This window comes from Chamaea fasciata, unplaced genomic scaffold, assembly GCF_029207755.1.
Source record: "Chamaea fasciata isolate MVZ Bird 193981 ecotype frontalis unplaced genomic scaffold, bChaFas1.0.hap1 SCAF_1, whole genome shotgun sequence".
Lineage (NCBI taxonomy): Eukaryota > Metazoa > Chordata > Aves > Passeriformes > Sylviidae > Chamaea > Chamaea fasciata.
In genome coordinates, this window is record NW_027094086.1 from 118,089,480 (window position 1) to 118,111,059 (window position 21,580).

The 21,580-nt window shown below is 37.6% G+C and overlaps 1 protein-coding gene across 4 annotated transcripts in view; it reads left to right on the forward strand.

Annotated features, from left to right (window-relative positions):
- Positions 1-21,580, forward strand: part of ANKRD28 (ankyrin repeat domain 28) — a 119,228-nt gene that overhangs the window by 28,320 nt on the left and 69,328 nt on the right. For 2 of the 4 annotated variants that reach the window (XM_066194918.1, XM_066194934.1), the window contains exons 1-2: positions 15,635-17,041; positions 18,144-18,227. In XM_066194918.1, coding sequence (XP_066051015.1) covers positions 16,925-17,041; positions 18,144-18,227 — 201 coding nt within the window. In that variant the 5' untranslated portion in view covers positions 15,635-16,924. Of the gene's footprint in view, positions 1-15,634; positions 17,042-18,143; positions 18,228-21,580 lie in introns of those variants that run through there. The other 2 variants (XM_066194925.1, XM_066194943.1) reach the window with 2 other exon arrangements.

Below are 21,580 nucleotides of genomic sequence, written 5' to 3' on the forward strand. Positions count from 1 at the left end.
GCCTCACCTGCCCTACCCTCATAAGCTTTAATTTTCATTGAGAAGCTGTACAACTGCTGTAACGGATATACATTTGAATATATGAGAAGTTCCTACCTTCTGGCTAGCATGAGTAATTTGATGTTTTTTTCTTCTTGAATTGGAACAATTTTGTTGATATTCAGAAAACCCTGCAACTGGTAGAAACCTTAAAAAAATCCAACAAAAAATACACACAAAAAAGTAGAAACAGCAAACCCCCCCGACACCCAGAAGTGCTTCAGTTTACTGATACAGGACTGTAATTAGATTAAAAATAGGTATCCCTTAGTAGGGAACATACTGAGGTTTGCAGAACCTCTGCCTGCTCCCATCAGTCTATGCAGTCAACCTTTGCACCCTGATTTGGTACTGTGTGGTGAAGCCCAGTAAGGGCCTGCAACATTGTACCTTTCTGAGGGGTATGCTTTAAATTAGTCCTCACAGGGAAAAAAGTGGCTATATTTTCACTGGTTTCCAAGAGTACAGTTGTTCATAGTATTGTTGAAGTGCTTCCAAGAACCTTTCTTATTTTCCCCAAGGAGAGAGGAATCCATTGGTCTCTTTCCCTGTATAGAATCGTTTGAGTTGGAAGGGACCTAGAAGTTCATCCAGTTCCAGTGCCCCTTCCATGGGCAGGGACACCTCCCTCTTGACCAGGCTGCTCAGAGCTCCAGCCAGCCAGCTCTTGATCACCTCCAGGGATGGGGAGTCCAAAGCCTCTCTGGAAAACCTGTACCTCACCACCCTTACAGAAAAGAATTTTTTCCTAATATCTAGTCTGAACCTGCCCTCCTTTAGTTTAAGGCCATTCTGCCTTGTCCTGTCACTCCATACCCTTGTGAAAAGCTTTCCAGCTTTCTTCTAGGCCCTCTTTAGGTCCTGAAAGGCTGCTCTAAGGTCTCTGTGGAGCTTTCTCTTCTCCAGGCTGAGCAGCCCCAGCTCTCTCAGCCTGTGTTTGTGGGACAGGTGCGACTGTCCTGTGTGATCAACTTAAGCCTCTCCCCAGGGCTCCTTCCAACAGGTCAAAGTCTTTGTTGTGCTGGGGGTCCCAGAACAGGACACAGCACTCCAGGTGGGGTCTCCATGGAGCAGAGCAGAGGGGGAGAATCACCTCCCTTGGTCTGCTGGCCATGCAGCTTTTGATGGAGCCCAGGACATAGCTGGCTCTCTGTGCTGCAGGCACACATTGCTGGGTTACAATGAGCTTCTTGTCCACCATGCACCTGGGTCCTTCTTCCCAGGGCTATTCTCAATCCATTCTCAGCCCAGCCTTGTGTTTGGGATTGCCCCAACCCACATGCAGGACTTTGCCCTTGGCTGTGAAGATGATGGGTTATAGTGGTTTAGTGTTGAAACTGAAAACGATGGTAGCTGATAAACCTTTTTTTGTTTTTGTGTCAATACAAGCGTGATGCATGTCCTTATTTAGAAATACTGGAAATACAGTGCTAGCTATAGTAATTTCCAAAATGCACTTGCTGATAGATGGGTGATTGGTTTTGGGGTGGGACATGCAGTCCACTTTATACATGTTATAGGAATTGTTTGTGCCTGGAAATTGTTCTTTTGGGGTAAATTATTCAGGAAAATGGGTCACCAGACAGCTACAAGCTATCCAAACACATTGGTCATGTACAGATAAGAGACTTTAACATATCAATTACTTGTGTGTAACGTGTACCAGAACGGTGCATGTTTCTTTCTTTGACCTTTCAAAATTTCAGTACCAGCTGAAATATAATATAATATAATATAATATAATATAATATAATATAATATAATATAATATAATATAATATAATATAATATAATATAATATAATATAATATAATATAATATAATATAATATAATATAATGTAATATAATATAATGTAATATAATATAATATAATATAATATAATATAATATAATATAATATAATATAATATAATATAATATAATATAATATAATATAATATAATATAATATAATATAATATAATATAATATAATATACTGCTATATAACCCTTATGGTCCTATAACTTAAATTACTGTGTGGATTTAAGAGATGAAGATAAAATTTATTTTTCTCCTAATCTTAATAATACTGGGTGGATGGACGTTCTTTGTTGGTGTTTTTTGTTTGGTTTTTTTTGTTTTGTTTTTGTGTTGTGTTTTTGGTTTTTGTTGTTGTTTGGGGGTTTTGTTTGTTTTTGGTTTTGTTTGGGTTTAAAAAAATTTTTCTTTTCCCTATATTTTTTTAACTCATCTGGCACCTGATTCAGAAAACTTGAGTCTGAATTTTGGCTGAGTTAAAAAGCTGAATGCCTGTGGCACTTAGTATGCGTGGTCTAACATTTGTGCAGATGTTGTGGTAGCTCTTTAATGCAAATAATGAGGAGCAAAATAAGTTTTCTTTTTAGTTGTGTTACCTTGGATTCTTTCTCCAGTGTGCACTTCAAGATGACCTCATTTTAATCTTTTAAGTGACTACTTGTGATATTTCCCTTCTGCTGACCAGATGGTGATAGTAATGACTGAAAAATAAGCTCCCTTCTATGATGAATGGAATTTATCAGCTGCTGCTTTTTGGCAGGGGTGGGAGGGAATGTGTTGTAAAAATATGCTGACTGGCAGTTTGCTTGTTCCATCTCTGTTAAAGGCAGGAGTTCTGTGGGACAAGAAGTTGGTTGGATGTTTCTCTGATATGGAAATCTTTTTGTCCTTTCTGATCATGTTTTGATGTTGTAGGAATTCCACTTCAAAATATGTAAAACAAAGCTTGTATTAAGTAAAGAGTAAATGCTTGAGAGTCTTTTCCTCTTCCCTTAGGCTTGGTAAAAGGATGGAGCAAAGGCTTATTTTTAATTTGTTTTTAACAATTTTAAAAATGGAAGGTTTTTCAGATTTTGCCAAAATATTAACTTTGTATTCATTAATGTTATAAATACTTTGGAGAACAGAATTCAGGTGTTCTTTCTTAGAAGGTCAAGAAATTTGAAGTAGCATCTCTAAAGAAATGATATCAGGTAGCTGCTTTTCATTTTAAGAACTGACAATATCCTCTAAATGGCTTTGTCTTGCATATTTAGGTAAAGATAAATATTTCAAAAGAATGAGTCTTTTTTGTATGGATATTAACATTTCTTGGATAACGCTAATTCAGTTAGCTCTACAGTATTTTAAAAGAGTTGGTAATACCCCTAGCAAATAACATTACAAACCTATTACATATATATTCCTCTTTATTTTTCACAGTTGAAGACACTGTTATAATTTTAGTTAGCAAGGAGTAGTTTGTCAGATTATCAGTCTTGAGATATGTAGTGTGTGACTTCACTCTTCGTATAGGTATGCCACAGAGTTCTCATTCAAGAAGGAAGAAATGGCAGAGGTTTGGTGTTTTTTTCATATATATTACATCACCGTGTTGGAAAAAGTGAAAAATAACACACTTCTACTTCCAGTATGAGAATCTGGAGGAAGTAATGAATTTTATTAATATTCTTAGGTAATCATGTGTGTAACTTTGAAGGTTTTCATGTACTTCAAAGAATAAAAGGCTTTTGCATAGTGCCAGGAATTTATCCAGAGGCTGCTTCTGTCATTTGGGGAAGAACATTTCTGGTCTCATTCTTCATATGGCAGTAGTCCTATTTATCTTCCTGATCTCTCTTTTCTGTGAAGAGTTACAGCAGCTGTGGTTGCTTCTCTGCAGTTTGCAGGGTCTGAAGCTGGAGAGAAGAGATACTTGTCCTTCTGTCTTCCATGATTCAGTGTTTGTGGGGGGGCAGAGTTCCTCACTGCTTATCAAAAATTAATGCTAAGTAGTTTCTTACTAAAAGAAAAGGAGCAATAGACCAAATAATGTCATCTAAAGAATGACATTTCTAAAGAGGACAACATTTCATTAAAAGAAAAAGAAATTGATTGGAGTTTTTAAAAAAGAGAGAAAAACAGAACTAAGAGAGTGTAGACTTTAAGTATTTTTTAAATGGCCATGAGGTGTCAGTGTACATCTAAAAAGAAACCTGGGTGATCAACACTTCTGAATAAATAATTGGTTGCCTTTATTTCCTAGGAGCTGAAATAATCTCTAGGGCAGAAGGTTACAACAGCTGAGTCAAGGCTTTAAAAATTTATATCTGCATGACTTAGAGGTTACATTTTCATAGTTATGTGCTGTTTTTTAACCAAGATGTGCAAGTTGGTTGATGTATTTTCTAGGCTCTAGTTTAGTTTGCAGAACAGTTCATGTGTTCAGAGGTGTTCTCTCTTCATTACCCTGCATTATAAGCATGCTGGTTGCATGAGGTGTTTTCTGGGGAACACACTCCACAGCTTGTTATGTAAGGTATAAACTAATAGGACTACTCCTAACCATATTACTGACTTCTTGTTACTAAATATTGAAGCCTCTGTAACATATTTATATTTTATAGAAATCTGGTATTGGTTTTTCATAATGCTTTTATAAAATAAACGTTGTCTTGCCAAGAAGAGGTAGAAAACAATTGCATATGAGATGCTCTCTGGCCTAATTTTTGCCACAAAACTTGACCAAATACTCTCCCTTTTATACCCACTTATTTGCTGACTGGGGTTTGGTTTTTTGTAGGTTCTAAGATACGTAATCCTAAAGGAGTTTCAGAGGCAAGGGTGTATGGAAGTTAATTTTCTTAATATATTGAATAAGTAATATGCCGCTCGTATGTGTTGTGTATTATGTATTGTGCTTTGATACCATCTTTCTGATTCTGTATGATAATATTCCTTTATAATGCAATTTGTTGGCTCATAAGAATGCCAAAATTTACTTTGCAAGATCTCCTCTAGGTGTCGTCTTAATTGAATAAATCACTCATTGAAGGCAGTGTTAGGAAGATTTTGGAAGACATGAAGTCCAAAACAATCCTGATTTAAAAAATAAAAAAGTACAGTGCCCCCCCCCCCCCCCCCCCAACCTCACAAGTTTTAGATCATATATGGATAATTGTGTAAAAGTTGTAACTACCTTATTATGCTTGTATTTAATATATAAATTGCTTGTGTGTGGATTCTGGATACGTAATTGGTTTTGTCTGCTTTTTTTGAAGTCTGGGCCCTAAAATCCTCTAGTATTTTCTTTATAAAGCCATATGCTTTATAAATTCTGTTAGTACTGTAGGGACAGTTTAATTAACACAATCTGTGAAATTTCTGTGTTGCAAAATGCTTTTTTTAGGGGAAATTTACTAGGAGCAATTTACACATTGAATCATGGGAGGAGAAACTTAGAATTCTTGCATAACTATGGTTTTGTGTAATTGGAAAGAATTTAAGGAGTGATATACTTGGTTGTAATAGTGTCCAAGTTTGGAAAAGTTCAGGTGTCATGAAAACTGTTTTGAGATATTTTAAGGAAAATACAAGGAATGGAATAGTTCTGACACATGGTTGATGAAGGCAGCTCGGTTGATGGGTGTGGGTTTGCAGTGAGCAATATGAATGCTCCCACTGCTCTGTGGCAGCTGCTGGCCCATGGTGAGCTGGCTCACACAATTCACCAGCAAAAAAAAAGTAAATAGGGGCAGTTGGGTCACATAAGCTGCCTGTGCTGGCTCAGGAAAGGGATGTGAATGTGCAAGGATCATGTGGGGAAGGGAGGAGTAAAGAGTCTGTCTGGTGACCACTCGTTAAAATCAGACTAATACACTTTCTCAAATGTCACTTAAACAAACAAACAAAAAAAGGCAACCTACAAATAACAAACAAACAGATTTCTAGGGTGGTAAGAATTAAATTAGCATTCTAAAGTAATACTCTGTTGCATTTTATGCAACTTCATTTGGTAATAGACTTTTTAAGCAAAGTGCTTTTTAATCTTTTAACCACAGAATTGAAAAATTGACGGGAAAAGTAACTAAGTAGTGAAGGTTGTGTCCATGCTCTTATCCTGTAGCAATATGTAAGAGCCCTCCTGAGAGCTGCTTCCATTGTGGGGAGGACTCCTTGGAAGGTTTGAAGCAAGCAGGGGAGATTTTTGTCTGCAGCTGTGTTTCTCCCTGCTCAGTTTGGGAAAAGCCACATCTATTTTGGCAGCTGCAGAAATTTTAGATGAGCTCTTTCATCCTGTACTAGTGCTTGTATGTGTGTGTGTGTGTGTGTGTGTGAACATGGGGATTTTATCCAGCTGTGTTTTATAGAGTGTTTTCAGTTGCCAGACAGGAGCTTTTTCTTGGACATCATAAGGGAGATGTAAGGGGTTCCTAGAAACTTCTAGGAAGTTTGGCTTTCCCCAAGCTGCAAATTCTGATGTTTGAGGCAGCTATTGACACACACTATTTTAAAGATAATCAAAGTAATTTGTGTACAGTGACACTGACTGTTTACATACTGAAGAGAGAAAAATAAAATGTGGTATCCATAGCAACTGGGATTCATTTTGCTCACTCACATACAGTATTTTGAGTTCCTGGCATGTATGGAAACCAAAATTTCACATGTGAGCAAGCCAGCTGAACTGTGGCTTCTGTGGTCACAATCTATTCCTATCTACCCAAAATTGAATTAAAAGTGTTGCACTCGTAGGAATGTTATATGCATTTTTAGTATTATAATAGTTAATTGTTTATTTAAAAGTTTGTTCCAACTCTTATAACTCTTCTGCAAGAGGGAACTGATTTTAAGAAAGTTTTCTTTAAAAGAAAACTTTTAAATTTTCTAAAAAAATTAATGTATTCAGGACCTTTCCCTCCCAAACTCCATCCTGGGAAAAAAGCCCTCACCATTAAAGTGTCCCCCCTTTTCACCTCCTCTGTCCCTGCAACACTCATCCCTGGGTGGAACAGGGAGGGGGAGACTGGGTTGTAGGCAGATTGTACCATCACATGACTAATGAGTAGGAAAATCTGAACAGAAACTTTTGAAGGCCACAGTTTTTCTGTTTTCTTTTAGAGCTATGAAATAATTCAGCCTCTTCCTCCCCTCAGTATTACGGACTCCCTCAACTTTCTGCTAGGAGAGTTTCAGTAATGACAAAAGTATTGAATAGGTATTTTGAACGAGCAGATTTTGTAGTCCTTTTCTTCTTAACAAGATCAGAGCTTTGTTTTGAATAGCAGAAATTATGGGGTCCTCTTAGAAAATATATGCTGCTATCACTCTGCCATTCTAAATAGTTTCCTGGTATAGATGGGTAATGCATTTTAGTTCTTTTACTTATCAGACTGAGTGAATAGCAGACATACATTTGAAGCTGAGTAAACTTTCCTTCCCTAAGATGGTCAGATTTGGAAGTATTCTCTTCCTGATGCCCTTGTAGTAGAGGTAAAGCAGCCTGTACAGTATAATTGCTCCTACTTAGGTTTTATCTTTGCTCCTCAATCCAACCTGTGTTATTTCCCCTCTTGGTCATTTAACCACTGGAAGCCAGTGAGTGCTGTTTAACACTCCTTTGGATGCATTGCTCTGCTCCGGTTCTTAGTTTTTCACAGGGTGTTCATTACTTCTCACTTTTAATCGGTTATATCTTCTTGCTTCTGTGACTGGATTAATATTTTGTTAGTATTTGCTGCTGAAATAACACAACTGTGAGTCCAAGCAAAACATGGACTAAGATAAAAACCTGCTAATATTGCTGATATGAGACAGGTAATGGACTGTTCGCTGTAGCAGCATATCTGAGCTGATTCTTGCAAATATTGCTGAAATCAAACTTAAATAAGCATAATTAGCAGTTGGAAGTCAGTGAGCTTTCTGACCTTGGCTAACAGAGATAGATCCACTGAGCTTCTTGAGTTTTGTGCCTTGGGAGGAGAGGGGAGGACAAAAAAATCCTCCCAACTCTTTGCTTTTTACTAATTCTTTCATCATTGAATGGTTCTGTTGAAAGCGGGTCTGTCAGTGTTGTTTATTTTTTTGAATAGGCAACTGCTGTTTGTTACTTGAGAAAGCAACTGGTTCTGGAAATGTTCAAAACTGATGTGAGTCATCAGTGAAGGATTTAAATAGTTGAATATGCTGTTTGTTTCCTCCCTTCCATGGCTCAAAATGGTATGAATCATTTTTTTTAGTGTTTCCCAGATAATAGTCTGAGTGGAAGTGGTATGTGTTTCTGACTCAAGTTCCTAAATGTTGGTGGAGCACTCCCAGCCACTGCTGATTTTGGTCATGAGGGAATTCCATAGGAACTTCTGACAAATGTATAAAAGCAAACATTTTGTAACGATGACAACTTACCCACAAGGATTGATGTGGTTGGTGACATAAAACTTTGAAAGTCCTCTTCTGACTGGCATGACTGACTTGACTTTTCTACCTAAAATGTGTTAAGTGGTATAGGATAAAAGTTCAGTCATGAGAACTGCTTTTCAAGTGCATAGAATGTCTCGTAGAATGCTAGAATTTGTGTTGCATTTTTATATGGCTGCCTGCTACTGTTCCTATCTTCCAAAATTGAGATGTTTTTTATGAACCCACATCTCCTCTGTAGTTTCATATGCTCTTAGGTAATTTCAGGTTTCCTTGTTCTTTCTACATAACGTGGAGCATCAAAAACGATGCATACTCCACTGTTTACTGAAATGGTACTGAAAAAAATCAGTTAGCTAGTGAATCTTATAGGGGAAAGAGAAGGGGTAAAGGAAAAGAATCAGCACATCTGTGTTAAAGAATGGTATTAGGGGGATAACCTTGATGTGACCTGGAAAGGGCTAACTGATTTGTCTGTCATCCCAAGCTCATCAAACATGGTCCAATGAAAGGTTTGATATGTCATCAATATAGTGCAGATTGGGATTGAATCAGAGGGGTTACTCACTGTAGGCAGCAGAGCAATTCTCATTTCTAGAAATCTACCTGACTGCCATTTTCTTCTTCAGAAGCTCAGCAGCATGGCAGCCTAACAGAGTTTTAATGAGGAAATTACAAACTTTATGCCAGATTTCTTGGCCCCAGTGAGAACCTCATTTTCAGTCTCAAAACCAGCACTGTCCAGTGCTGAATCTAGGTGTTTTGCATTGTGCTGCCTTTCCTTCAAGGGGGTTTCCAGCCTTCCAGCTAAAGAACCAAAGTTAGAAAAAGAGCAAAGGACAAAGGTTATTGGTTTATAGCCCATCCAGCTAAATGAGCCTCTGTGGGGAAGCTGGGCCCTACAGATCAAATGTAATGTGTTCTAATCATCTGCTGGAGAAACAGCAGTTTGTTCAAAAACAAAGCAGAAAAGCATACAAATCCAGTGAAATTGGGACGACTTCTTTTCCCATGTAGCAATGAAAGATCACACTCAGGGGTTTTTTTGAGTAAGCAGCTTCCCGGTGAGAACTGCTTCTTTTCTTTGGGATACAAACATAGAGAATTGGTTTCAGTGCATCAGGACAGAAGAAGCCTGTTATGCCGTACATTAGAAAATCCCAAGGAATTTCTGGTATTCAAGGATGCAGTCTCTGAGAGGCTTGCCGTGCTCTTGTCTGTTATAGTGTCTGTCCTTGAATCCCATACTCTATTCACAAACCCCTTAATTCCTTCTGAAGAGGGAAGAGCAAACCTATTGCATGGTGAAAAAGAAGGCAGTGTTATGTTGACCTTCTGTGATGCGGGCTCGTTTTCTGTAATGAATAATGAGTTTGATTCTTTTTTTCTCTGCGGGAACAGTATTGCAGGAAGAAATTTTCAAAGAGGAAATATGTAAAATCAGCACTTCCTCTGTTCATCTTGAGCGTGACTATAGATCAGTAAAAAAGTAGATCAAAGGAGATGTACTAATTCTTCTCAGTGTATGCGTGCACCCACAGGCCCAAAGGGAATTACTTGGCTGTTTCACCAGCTGCATTAATATAACTTAGTAGGATCATATTTTAGCTAATTTATTGGAGTGTGTACAGTATTGGTATAAACACTTTTAAAGCAAGGTGATGGATGATATAAAACTATGATTAGGAATTCTCCATTCATTCATTTGCTCCAGCCAAGCTACCTGTTTCTTCTCCTTGGAAAAATGTAATATCATCATTCCCTGAAGCATCAGGCTGTCAGTGCCAGCTGTGACAGTGGGTTGGTCTTCCAGTGTGTCTGGGGTTTTTGTTTTTGCTCTTGTTGGCATTCCTGTCCAGCCTCACCTCCCAGCAACGGGCTGGGTGTGCTGGGAGAGGGTGGTTGACATGTGAAAGAGCAAATGGGGACTGCTGAGACTGAGCCTTTGATTTCTGTTTTGTTTTCGTCAACTCTGCTTTTAGAGCTGGTGTCCACAGCTGAAATTGGTGCCCTCAGTAATTATTCCTGGAAGGACACTGTGGTTATTATTGTAATTGATGCTATTTTCAGTGCCAAAACCCAAAATTGGCCGTGGACGTGATCTGAGCTGGAAGGAGCTAAGGAGGCCAGAAGAATTGCCTCTATCAGTGTCTTTTCTGCCTTTACTCTGCCAACAGGTGGAAATACTTTTAACAAACCTGTGGGCCTTGTTTTTTTGTATTATGAAAACATTTCTAAAAGCTGTCATGCTTGCAAAAACTCCAACTCTAATAATTTTGTGTTTGTGTGGGTGTAACAAATGCTGAAGTGTTTTGCCTGCTTCTCTCTTTGACTAAATTGGTATTTTAAGATAATACCTTCTCCATTTTCGAACAGTAGTTATCTTCTTTCACTTACCTTCTCCCAAAAAGAAAAATTGCTTAAAAAACAACCTGTCTTCTGTCCAAAATCCATGCCACAGTAGCTAAAGTAGTTTGTCAAGATCTTTGTTTGTCGTCATGGATGCAAACTTACCTTAACTATTCATAATAATATATGTGGATAGGTGCACCTTTTTGTGGTCTCCCTTCCCTGAAACTGTTGTTGTTTTACAAGTCTGGCAATACCACTGTCAGACTTGTGTGGTTGTTGTTTAGAAAAGCTGTTGCATGTAATAGCTGCCTTCTGTTTCTCAAAAGCCAGAGAGGTGGCTGCTGTTGGGTGCAGCTGATAAATCTGAGCACACACATTTTCTACAAAGTACCTTGAGACCGTGAATTCAGACAGACCGGAGGACTTCTTTTATGTGCTGTATGCTAATGTAAGATGGAATTGTTGATTTTGATTTTAGGCTAGTGCACCGAAAGTGCACAAGGAACCTCCTTCTGCCAGTGAGTTTAAATCTGGCCTAAAAGGAAAGTGTGCTGGTTGTTATCCTAGCTAGAAAACATGTTGGAAGATGCAGGACTCTCGTTTTCACTTTCTTTTAAGAGAAATAGGAGTTGCATTTGCTGTTCTGGGTTTTGGTCTGTGCACAGTTTGATTGCTAGACTCCATATTTTGGACTCCAGAAATAATTATTTAAGGTATTTACTTATCTTGTATCTTGTTTTATGGTCCTTCAGCCAAGCGTTTGTCTGCAGGTGTATTGTTCAGACATAAAAAAAGAGAAGTCTTAAAAAGAAAATTGCTTAGTAGACTTTTAACACTTTCAAGGTGCTTTATTCCTCTTTGATCAGATAATATTTTTAACATGTTACAGAGTGTTTAAGTATACAACTGAAGTTTATGTCTGAGTCACAGACATTTTTTGTTATTAACTTTTCTTGTGTTGCTCCAGTTGAGAAAAGTTAGAATGAATGCTGGATTATTTTTCTTCTTTTTATTTGCGTTTCAGTTTCAGCTGAAATGGCTGTTCAGATACTGGATTTTATTAATTACCAAATGTTCAAAGATCTTTAAAAAATAAATAGTTCTTTAGATTAAAGAGACTGTATAATTGCATTTAAAAAGTATTAATTGCCTATGGTATCATGAGGTGCAAGCAGAGCTGTTTTGCTTGTCCTTAGAAGCAGAATTGTGGAGTCCAGGGGTTAAAACTATTCTGCAGATCCAGATGGTCTGGAATAAAAGGAACAAAACTGGGAAGAAAGGTACTAATTTCTTGCTTTAGACTGTTCTCTTTCCTGACTCCACCTCATTCCCTCAGGAGTGGGGAGGAAACAGCAGAGGAGTTCAGATGTGTGACTCATGAGAAGTATTCTAGGAGTATTGTAACTTATATTCATGGTGATGCTGAACACTTCTCTCTGTCTGTATTTGATAAAATCAGCTTATACTGGGGCATGCCTGTTTACTTAGAGCTGTGTCTGTTAAAAGCAATCTTTGTCTTCTGAAGAAATACACAGATTAGGTGTTTGCCTTGCAGAGTTGATACACGACTCGGTTCTAAGTTTTTTTTCATTTTTACTGGAACCTGACAGAACAACTTTCTTCCTTTCCTAGATCTTTTTAATGATACAAAATATTGCCTGAAACCAGTTGGATTAACATTAGCCAAGAAAAAAAAACTTGGTAAATGCTGATTGGCAAGACAGAAATCTTTATCTGAGTAGATTCTTTGATACTAAATGTCCTCTGGTTTTCGGTGTCATTGGCAGCGCTGCTATAGTCTTCTGCTCATTTGTTCCTAGAAAAGAGGGAAGATCTATAGAAAAGGTTGCTATTTTTAGCTGATTCAGAGTTCATGTTTTTCTCTCTAGTATAGATGGCAGACATCTGTGTTTTAACCTGCAGGTTGCATTCTTGTAATATATTCTCTTTATATGCACCCATTAAAGACTCTTGAAACTTGATTTACTTAAAGACAACTGTAGTTTGAAAATTACGACACTTTTTTTTTCCTTACAGCTATCATGACAACAAAAAAAAGCCTTTATTTTTGCAAAAATGCGTATCATCATTGCACTTCTTAAAATTTGAGAGTTAAGTGTGGAGATCTTACTTTGCTAACAGATCTTATGGAGGTCATCAGATCACCACTTAAACCCCTGTAGACATGGCATTCTTTTTTTTAGTTAGGCCATTTCTGAGCCTTCTTTCCTACTTCTCATTTCAGAACCTTTTTATTGGAAATAGATGACATTTGGAGAAGATGGATGGTGATGACCTGCTGTCTTCAGTTATTTTAAGTTTTATTAATACAAACTGTTTGAGATGCAATGTTCTTTATACCTTCGCAAAGTTCTGTTATGATTCCTAAATTAGTTTGAGGAACAGAAGCTTAAATTAATCATCTTGAATTTACTCTGCTTCCATTCTCTGCTACTCTTAACTCTTCTGCATAGAAAGTTGTTAGTCTAGATAAGCTGCTGAAAAATTGAAACCTTCATTTGGTTTCTCACAGTAGAATTCTAAACAGCTTTTGGTTTTTAGAAGACCTCTTAGGTAACATTAGAAACTGCATTTTGCACACCAGAAGATGCTTTGGATGGTTTATTGAAGTTGAAAGAAGAGGTGATTAGAGATGCTGTTTGCGTTGAGGTGAAGGCACTTCTTTTGGTTGAAGGGGATGTAAGGGGGCAATGCCAGTTAATTGCGAGCAAAAATTCAATATCCAGAGCTGGGTTTTTCTTTGGTTATGGAACCAATTGCTCACACACAGTCCTATCATGAGTAGGGTGTTTTTGATAACTTACATGGTTTAGATTGCTATAGAAATCAATATAATATTGACTCAGTTGTGTTGGGTCTCTTTCCAATGCAAACTGCAATGTACTGGCTTTTAACTCTCTGTAGTAATGTCACAATTCAAAAAAGTACAATGTTAGGTGAGATATCTGTTAACTTTCTTTTGGAAATAGTTGATATAAATTGTATTATAATTATATCTAAGATCGCTAGAATAATTATCAGAGTAAATGAAAATGTTATGGATTTTTGCAATTAACTGAGTGTGAAAGTGTACTTTTTAAGGTAACTATTGAATTTCTAGCTGACTTTGAAACATTAATTACAAAAGTAAAAAAGGGACTATGTTCAGATAATTTGAACCAAATTAGGCATTATCTCTATCTAGCAATGTGTCCAGTTGGTAATTCCAAAAAAAGCATATGGAACCCTTGGCATTTGCTTACTGTATAAATGTACTGACTCTTGAAAAGTATTCATTTACACTGAACGTATGGGCTTAGCTGGAAAACCATTATTTAGCAAGTGTGTGTGTATCATATGAAGCTTGAGTATGCATTTTGCCAGTATTTTGCTTTTACACATAAAATCTGATTTTTAATTTTTTAAAAAGGCATGTTTAATTATGCAAATAAGCTAAAGTGTCTGTTCCTTAGACAAATAGAAAACAAGCTGTTTTCTATGTTGAGGTTGTTGTATTCCATAGCAGACAGTAGGGTGTTGCAGTAGCTGAGCTTTGAGGACGTCCATAGTTTATTAAAACTAGTTCTGCTGTGGCCAAGAAGAACACGAGCTTTCATATGTACTCATGTGAATCTGTGTTGTTGCTTTTTTAGTAAATGGCTGAAATGCTAGAACAAAGCAGTGTGGTGTACAAATCATTGCTTTTTTGTAATTAAGACCAAAAGTATGAGATTTCAAAACAACTAGACTCTATGTAATGAACAGAATATATTTATAAAGGTATTTGTTAATCTTGAGAAATTTTAATCAGAAATTTCATGATGAATCAAAATCTGGTGCTATTTTCTGCCAGGCCAGGACTCTTGAGGTCAGGGAGCCCTTGGCCAAGGTACTCTTTTGCATTTAGAAAACTTTCACCTGCACAAAGTGTCAGGGGGAAAGGGAGGTGTTTAAGCAATTTATTATGTTGCAATGAAGCTACTGTAGACATTTTTGCAAAAGAGTTCATGTAAGCTTTTCCTGCCTGTGGTCCGCAGAGGTAGGAATTCAGTATGTCTATTTATATCCAGACCATTTACACACTATTTAAACCCGTCTTTCTCTCTGCCTGGATTCCTCTGTGAAACCTGAGTGCAAATACTTTATTGAAGAGCTATAATCTTGCTCACCATTGACAAATTCTGCTCTTAGCAGCCACTGAAGGACACCAGAATTGCCTTCGTGCTGCACAGCAGGAGCAAAACCCCTCCCTCTGTTCCTGTAACACTGAAGCTTATCCAGCAACTTTTGACAGAAGCCATTTACATAATACACCCACGAGCCAGCACCATTTAGGCAGATTCAAGCTGAAGTATCTATTCAGCAAGTTGTAGGGCTTCATATTATACTTCATTATTGTGGTATATTTTAATAACATTATATTTAAATTATACTTGATGTAATTTTTTTTTCAAGTTGAGGTTATGTTTGTCTGTACTAATTGCAAAAAATCCAGAGGTTTAGTCATTAATAGCTGGCTTTTTAATAGTCAGCCTATTGCTTTAAGATTTTACTTTTTATTTAATTTTCAGAGGATTTATGGTGGGGCATTTGTTGTCTTCAATGAGTTAAGTGAGGACTGTTTTGCTGCTCTGACCAGTGCCATATGAAAACAGTTAAAGCGCTGGAATTGTTTACCGCCTGAAGTGTAGTTAGTCAGCAGAGCCAGTACACCACATTTCTTTGCGGCTTTTAGTGGAAAATATTAAACAGTCGCTCTTTCTTCAGTTATAGAATTTTTACGTTTTCAGCCGCGTTAGTCACCGAACTGGCGCAGACTGCAAAGACTGCCCCCAAAGAAATGAAAAGGCGGGTTTTTTTTGGTGCCAGAGGAAGTTACCCTGGGAGCGGTGGCTGGGTGCTCTGGTAAGTGTGACATGTGAGCATTACTAGGCAGTTCGCCCTGCCAGGCTGCAGTCGCTGCTCGCCAGGCTGCTGCCCAGGGGGAGCGCTGCCGTGGCAGTGGTTGGTGCGCCGCTCCTGCCGCCTCGGACAGCCAAGCTGTTCTCTGAGCTTTACAAGGCTATCTGCTGATTGTATCATTTAATTCATCAAGGAAAAAACCTGATAAGAAGAAGCTGTAACTGAAGAAGAGGATCAGGTTGGCGCAGTGACAGATGTTCGAATAAAGAAGTTGGCTCAGAGAAGATATACAGAGTCTGATTTTTTTTTTTTCCTTATTTTTCCTCCTCCTCAATCTGAATGAAGACTATCATGGGAACTGCATTCACATGGTGATCAAAAGAAACACTTGAGTGATGAGCTGCTTTTGCAGAAGTCGTCTAAGGCAGTAATTGGAGCTTTTGTGTGCAGTAGCTAGCTTGTTTTGCTGAAGCATTCCTCCGCAACAGTATTTCTGCCTTACGCATTCCCTGATGGAGAAGCCACAGCTACTGCCTGGTGGAGGAAAAACGAACGCTCCGCATTGCTCGTGTCCCTGACGGAGTAACACCGGCTGCTTTGCTTTTGCTGGATTCAGCCGGCAGTCTTATTCAAGGAGTTCATTGTCCCTGTGGTCTGACTCATCGCATGTAAATGTGCTGCAGCCGTGCTGCACGTTGCAGCTCTTTTCTTGCATGGGAAAGAATTATTTTCCTCTGAGCAGGTCCTGAATAACTGCTGGAACCGAGATGTGTTTTTCTGTCTGGACTGTTTTTGACATTGAGAAAGGGAAGCTGTAGAATGGCAGGATGATCGGGAGGCACGTTTATTTTCAGTCACCAGAAAGCCTGGGAGGGTTGATTTAAACTGACCTTGCAGGAGTGGGAATAGCTGCGGCCGTCTCTCTCGGGGCAATTGTTCCTTGTTCCGTCCTCTGCAGGACAGAGTCGTGTCTTCTGCGACAATGACTTCACTGTGGGGGTAGAAGGACGCTGTGGAAGTTGTGACATTAACAAAGACAAATTTGCTCGTGAAAGGAAAGCTGTGTGCGACAGTGAGTGCTGCTCGAATGGGATTGGATCTTGGGATATTTTTATCAGCTGTTCCACACTTTCGTTATTGCGGTTTTGATGCTTAGGGACTTTTTATTTTATAAAGAACAACTTTTTTTTTTTTTTTTTTAGCAGTGTCTTGAACATCTTGTGGTGTTTAAGTCTGGAAAATGAAGTGTGAGGGGGGATTGGAATGTCCCTTTCTAGATGCTAAGGCACCAGCAGTAGCACTCACAAGTTTGTGAGGGCATGTGAAACAGGTGAAAGTATTTCCTCTATGGTCACTATTGTCATACCTGCAGTCTGCTTCCAAAAATACCGTTGCTGGCATTTTTTTGTTTGCTTTTGCTTCCTCAAACGGATCGAATGAGTCGAGTCTGTATTGTTGTTTTGGAGGAGGAGGAAGATGATTCTCCCACATTTATTTCCAATTTACCTCAGGAAAATGCATCTGTACATCCATCACCCTCTGGAAATGTGCTGGTAAGGCATGTTGTTTGTTGGCATATTTCCTGCTTACAATGCTGTCTCAAATACCAATAGCTATATTCCTAAGATTAGGATGAATACCTGCAACATTGAAACAAGACAAGGTGGTAAAATCTGCTCATAATAAAGATGGGAAAAGCTGAAACTTAGTGGTAGAATTTCTGCTTGCAAAGGTCCATTCTATTTCATGTAATCTTATTTATGGTGCAGCAAGAACAGGTCTTGATTCTTGTGTAATAGCAGTGGGGTTTTAGAAGGCTCGAGGAAATGTATTTTAAGTAAATGGGTTTTCCCTGCTCCACTTCCCACTCTTCAATAGTACATTTAGGCAGTACCACTTTGGAAGCTGATGTGATCATTGCATTATAATAACAGGCTGTGTTTATTTTGAGAATGGATGGAATATATCGTTATATCAAACTAGAGCAATTCTAAGCTAAAACAAAAATTAATGTAAGTCACAATTTTGGTATAACTGTTAGAGTCAAGTTAGCACTTTCTGGAAATGATCGACACTGGGGAACTGTGCTTTTAGTACTTTAAATCATTTTATTCTGTCAAGTGACTGACTTAAATCTTGCTAGCATACCTCAGCAGCTTTTCTTACTTACTAAGAAATCCTGCTATATTTAGTAATAGATGTGTGAGTGTGAATTTGTTACCATACTTATCTGATGCACTTTGCTTTCCCACTCTGTCTAAACAGGTGAAAGACTTCCAGTAACTTGAGTCACTTGCTAATGTAAAAGGGGATTGTTTGCTTATACTGTATAGAATTTGCAGCATGTAATGACAACCCTAATTTTGTTCTAAGGCGTTCTCTTTTCAGCTGTTACAAGCTTGTCTTCTCAATTATTTTTTTTTTCTTTCACATATATACTTAATTGACTTAGAGGATGTCCATGTGTTTGAGGTTTTTAAAACTTGCAGTTTCTTTGATTCTAAATACTGGTGCTGGTTTCTTTGTTTTACTGCCTGGAATGGGGGTTTTTTTGTCATTACCTTGTGTTTCTGTTGTGTATCAAAAAAACTCTACGAACATCACTGAAACCTAAAATAGAGTTTTATTTTAAGATGTGTTTTTTCTTCATTTCAGCCACCATTGGTTCAAGCTATATTTAATGGAGATCCTGATGAAGTTCGAGCACTAATATTTAAGAAAGAAGATGTTAATTTTCAGGTAAAATCAAATATCATTATCTTTGAAAATATTTTAATTTTGAATATATTTGAATTTTGTTTGTTATATCTTTCTGCTGTACTAATCTCTTTAAAACTTTGCTAATTCTTGAGCTGTACCCTCTATATGCTAGGCAAAGTAAAGCCTGTACATGCATTTAATACTGGGAATCAGGCGTTTAGCTTTGCAGATTTGTGTGAGTAGTAAAGACCTAATTTTATATTCCTTGTAAATGTTAGTTCTGCAGTGCTTGGGTAGCTGCAAAGTTTGTTTACACAGTTGCACCAGACTAATTTACAGAAAGCTAGACTGGTTGAGTGTGATACTATGTAACTTGAAGCCTATTTAAATCGAATATAGCATATAGGATACATAAGACAATTATAAGAACATAGTCTGGGGTTTCAGTAAGTACATTTAGTAGTGGATTTTAAACAGGGAAGCCTGATGATTATATTAGTAAGAATGAGAAACTGGGTTTATATCTTTGCAGCGCTGCAAACTCAGGCACTGCAGACATAAAAATTATATTAAAATGATACTAAGTTTGTTCCATTGGGTGAAATTCAAGATTTGAACAGCAGGCAGTTACTGTATTTCTATTAAAATTCTAATATGTGTGTTTGACACTATGAAAGATAATATAGCATAAACTCTACACGGATTAGAAGTTGCTTTGATTATTAGAGCAAACTGGCTCAAACCATTTGGGGCTTATGCTGCAGGAATGTATATGGCTGTTTCTCCTCCAAGTGCCTCAGAACAAGAGTCATACTAAAAGGCAGAGGCTAAGATGTAGTTGCTACCTAGCGGCCCATTTAAGACCATGATGATTGTTTACACTTTCTTCTGGGGAGATGTAAACCAAAAGCAAATATTTAACTTGGTATGTCTCTTTTGACATTTAAAAGCATTCTGCAGAATTTACAGCTGAGAAGTTGTCAGCTTTTCAGCCAGCTGAAAGGTCCCAGTATAAGGGAGCTCTCCAATTGTCTTGAAGAGCTTGAGTAAGAGCCTATATAAAGAAATAATCTGTCAAATCTGCAGCTTTTTTTGATAAGGTTGGACTTTTTTTCTTCTTTCAGGAGTTTTATATGTCCTTAAGCAAGATTGTATGATGAATTATACCAGAAGACTTAATATTCTTTCTTGTTATGAGAACATTACTTTGGTATCCTTCCCATGTCTGCATCTATATGCTCTGGTCACATTGCCATTTTTATTTTTAGAAGTTTGTGTTATTACTTTGTATTCATTCATGTGTTAAAGTCAAGTTTAGCATTCATAGCTATAGAGCTTGTAAACAAAGCTAGGTTTACTATCTTTCTGCTTTTTTTATTATGTGTTGCCAAAGCTTCTGCTGTATTTCAGTCTGTATGTGGGAGTGGTTTGCTATTGGGTTTTGTTCTTTCTCAAGTTTTGTCAAACAGTTGCAAATTATTAGGAAGACAGGAAGTCAAGTGATGTGCTGAAATAGGAAATCTCATAATTTTTTGCTGTCTTTGAAGAGAATTACTTCAGATTGCCAGGCAGAATAGTAAAAATCTGAAGGTTTTAGTATTTTATATATTATTTTTTTAATATATATTTTATTCCTTTCTGTTGATACATCTTGCTTTAATAGAACATGTGTGCACTAGGTGTTATCCTGGTAACACCCAAGGTGTGGTTAGAGTCCATGCAGGACAAATATGCCATTTTTTCACAACCACCTTCTTCAGCGTAGGGAGATGCTTATCACACATGACCACTGTTTATTATTAGGGCAATACTAGTCTTACTACAGTATTTAATATTAAATTGACATTTGTCCCTTAGATGCTGTTTGTTGGGACTAAATGAACATGTAGATTCTCCCATCGTCTGGTAGAAATGAGGTAGACTGCCTAGTACATTTTTCTGTGTGTCTTTGTGCATTTTATTCCTTTCCTTGAGTTTTTTGTTGAAGACATCCTTGGCTGGAGGTAATCTATCTCTACATAAGTCTAGATGCAGAGCTGTTCCCTGACTTAGGTGTTACAAATTGGTGTGGATAGAAGGAGGCAAAAATGAAGAAAATGAAGTAGTTATTTATATTCCTAAAAAAAGAGAAGGATTGGAGGGATCCTAAAAAAGAGAAGGATTAGACCATTGTGGATTGTATTAAACCAGTGTATACACTGGATTTTTTTCCACTTTGCTATCCAAGTATTTCATACAGTTATTTGAATTCCAGAGACATTCCCTCCAATGTCTCTGCAGAGTCATTTCCCCCTCTCAAGAGCAACTAATTATTTTGCAGTTTGTATTCTAATAGTTGAGATTCCTTCCATCCTCCCTTCCCCTGTGCATGGGCTGGGCTCTGTAACTGGAGACCCAGCAGCGTCCTGTGAGTTAATTTTGCCCCAAAGTGAAGACAGGGCTGTTGGATATCTTTGTTGTGACAGTGACATTCATCTAGGAAAGTTTTTTTATGATGAAATGTGGGTATTTTTTCCATCTGTTTCATCCATCTTCATTTACCTTCTTACTTTTACAAAGTCTTTCAGATCGTGAGTTGCTGTGTGTGACTGTAAGATGATGTACAAATAGCAAATGGGCTTTTTTCAGGAAGAAGATTGTTCTCTGTTCATGCCACATCAGCCTCCTGAGTCCCAGGCTCAGTTTAGATTTAGAAAGTATGTGTTGTATTTTGTCTGCTCTTGTTATCTTTTGTGAAGAAAGAGCAAATTGAGTGTATCCCTAGCTGCTTAAACTGAGGTTCAAAAAGGCTTACCCTCTCTGCAAGCTGGAAATATGCAGCTCTTTATAGAAAAACCTGATTTACAGGAATTTTGTTCAAATAAATTGTTTGGAAGGTGTACTTCCTGAGGCTCTAGTGAATGAAGAAAAAAAAAAAAAACCAGAGGGGAAGGGGTTGCTTCTCACTCCTCTTTCCCCAAGAAAGCTTGAGTAACTGTAGCTGCTTGTTTCATAAATCAGGCTTAAATCACATGCATCACATATGTCAAACAGCAGAGAGTTTCTGTTACAAGCATGGCTTTTGCTATGCTCTGGTGTTTTTTTGTTTAAAAAAATATTATTATTATTGCTTGGTACCATGCTGAGCTTTTGAGACATGACAGAAAGGAAAATCTTGCATGATAATGACACATTTAATATCTATTAGTTAATGGAAAACCTCAGCATTTCCTGCTCTTGCTGATTAGATTAGTGTGGCTGGTTTGAATTCTACTTTTCAGCAATTAGTTTTAGCTAGCGGAATGATTTCAGCATTGCATTTATAAATTAGTATTGGCTTGGGCTTTTTTTATTTTAAAGATTTGGAGACCTGTTACTATTGTAAACTCTGCCATTTCTGTTTGTAATCAAAA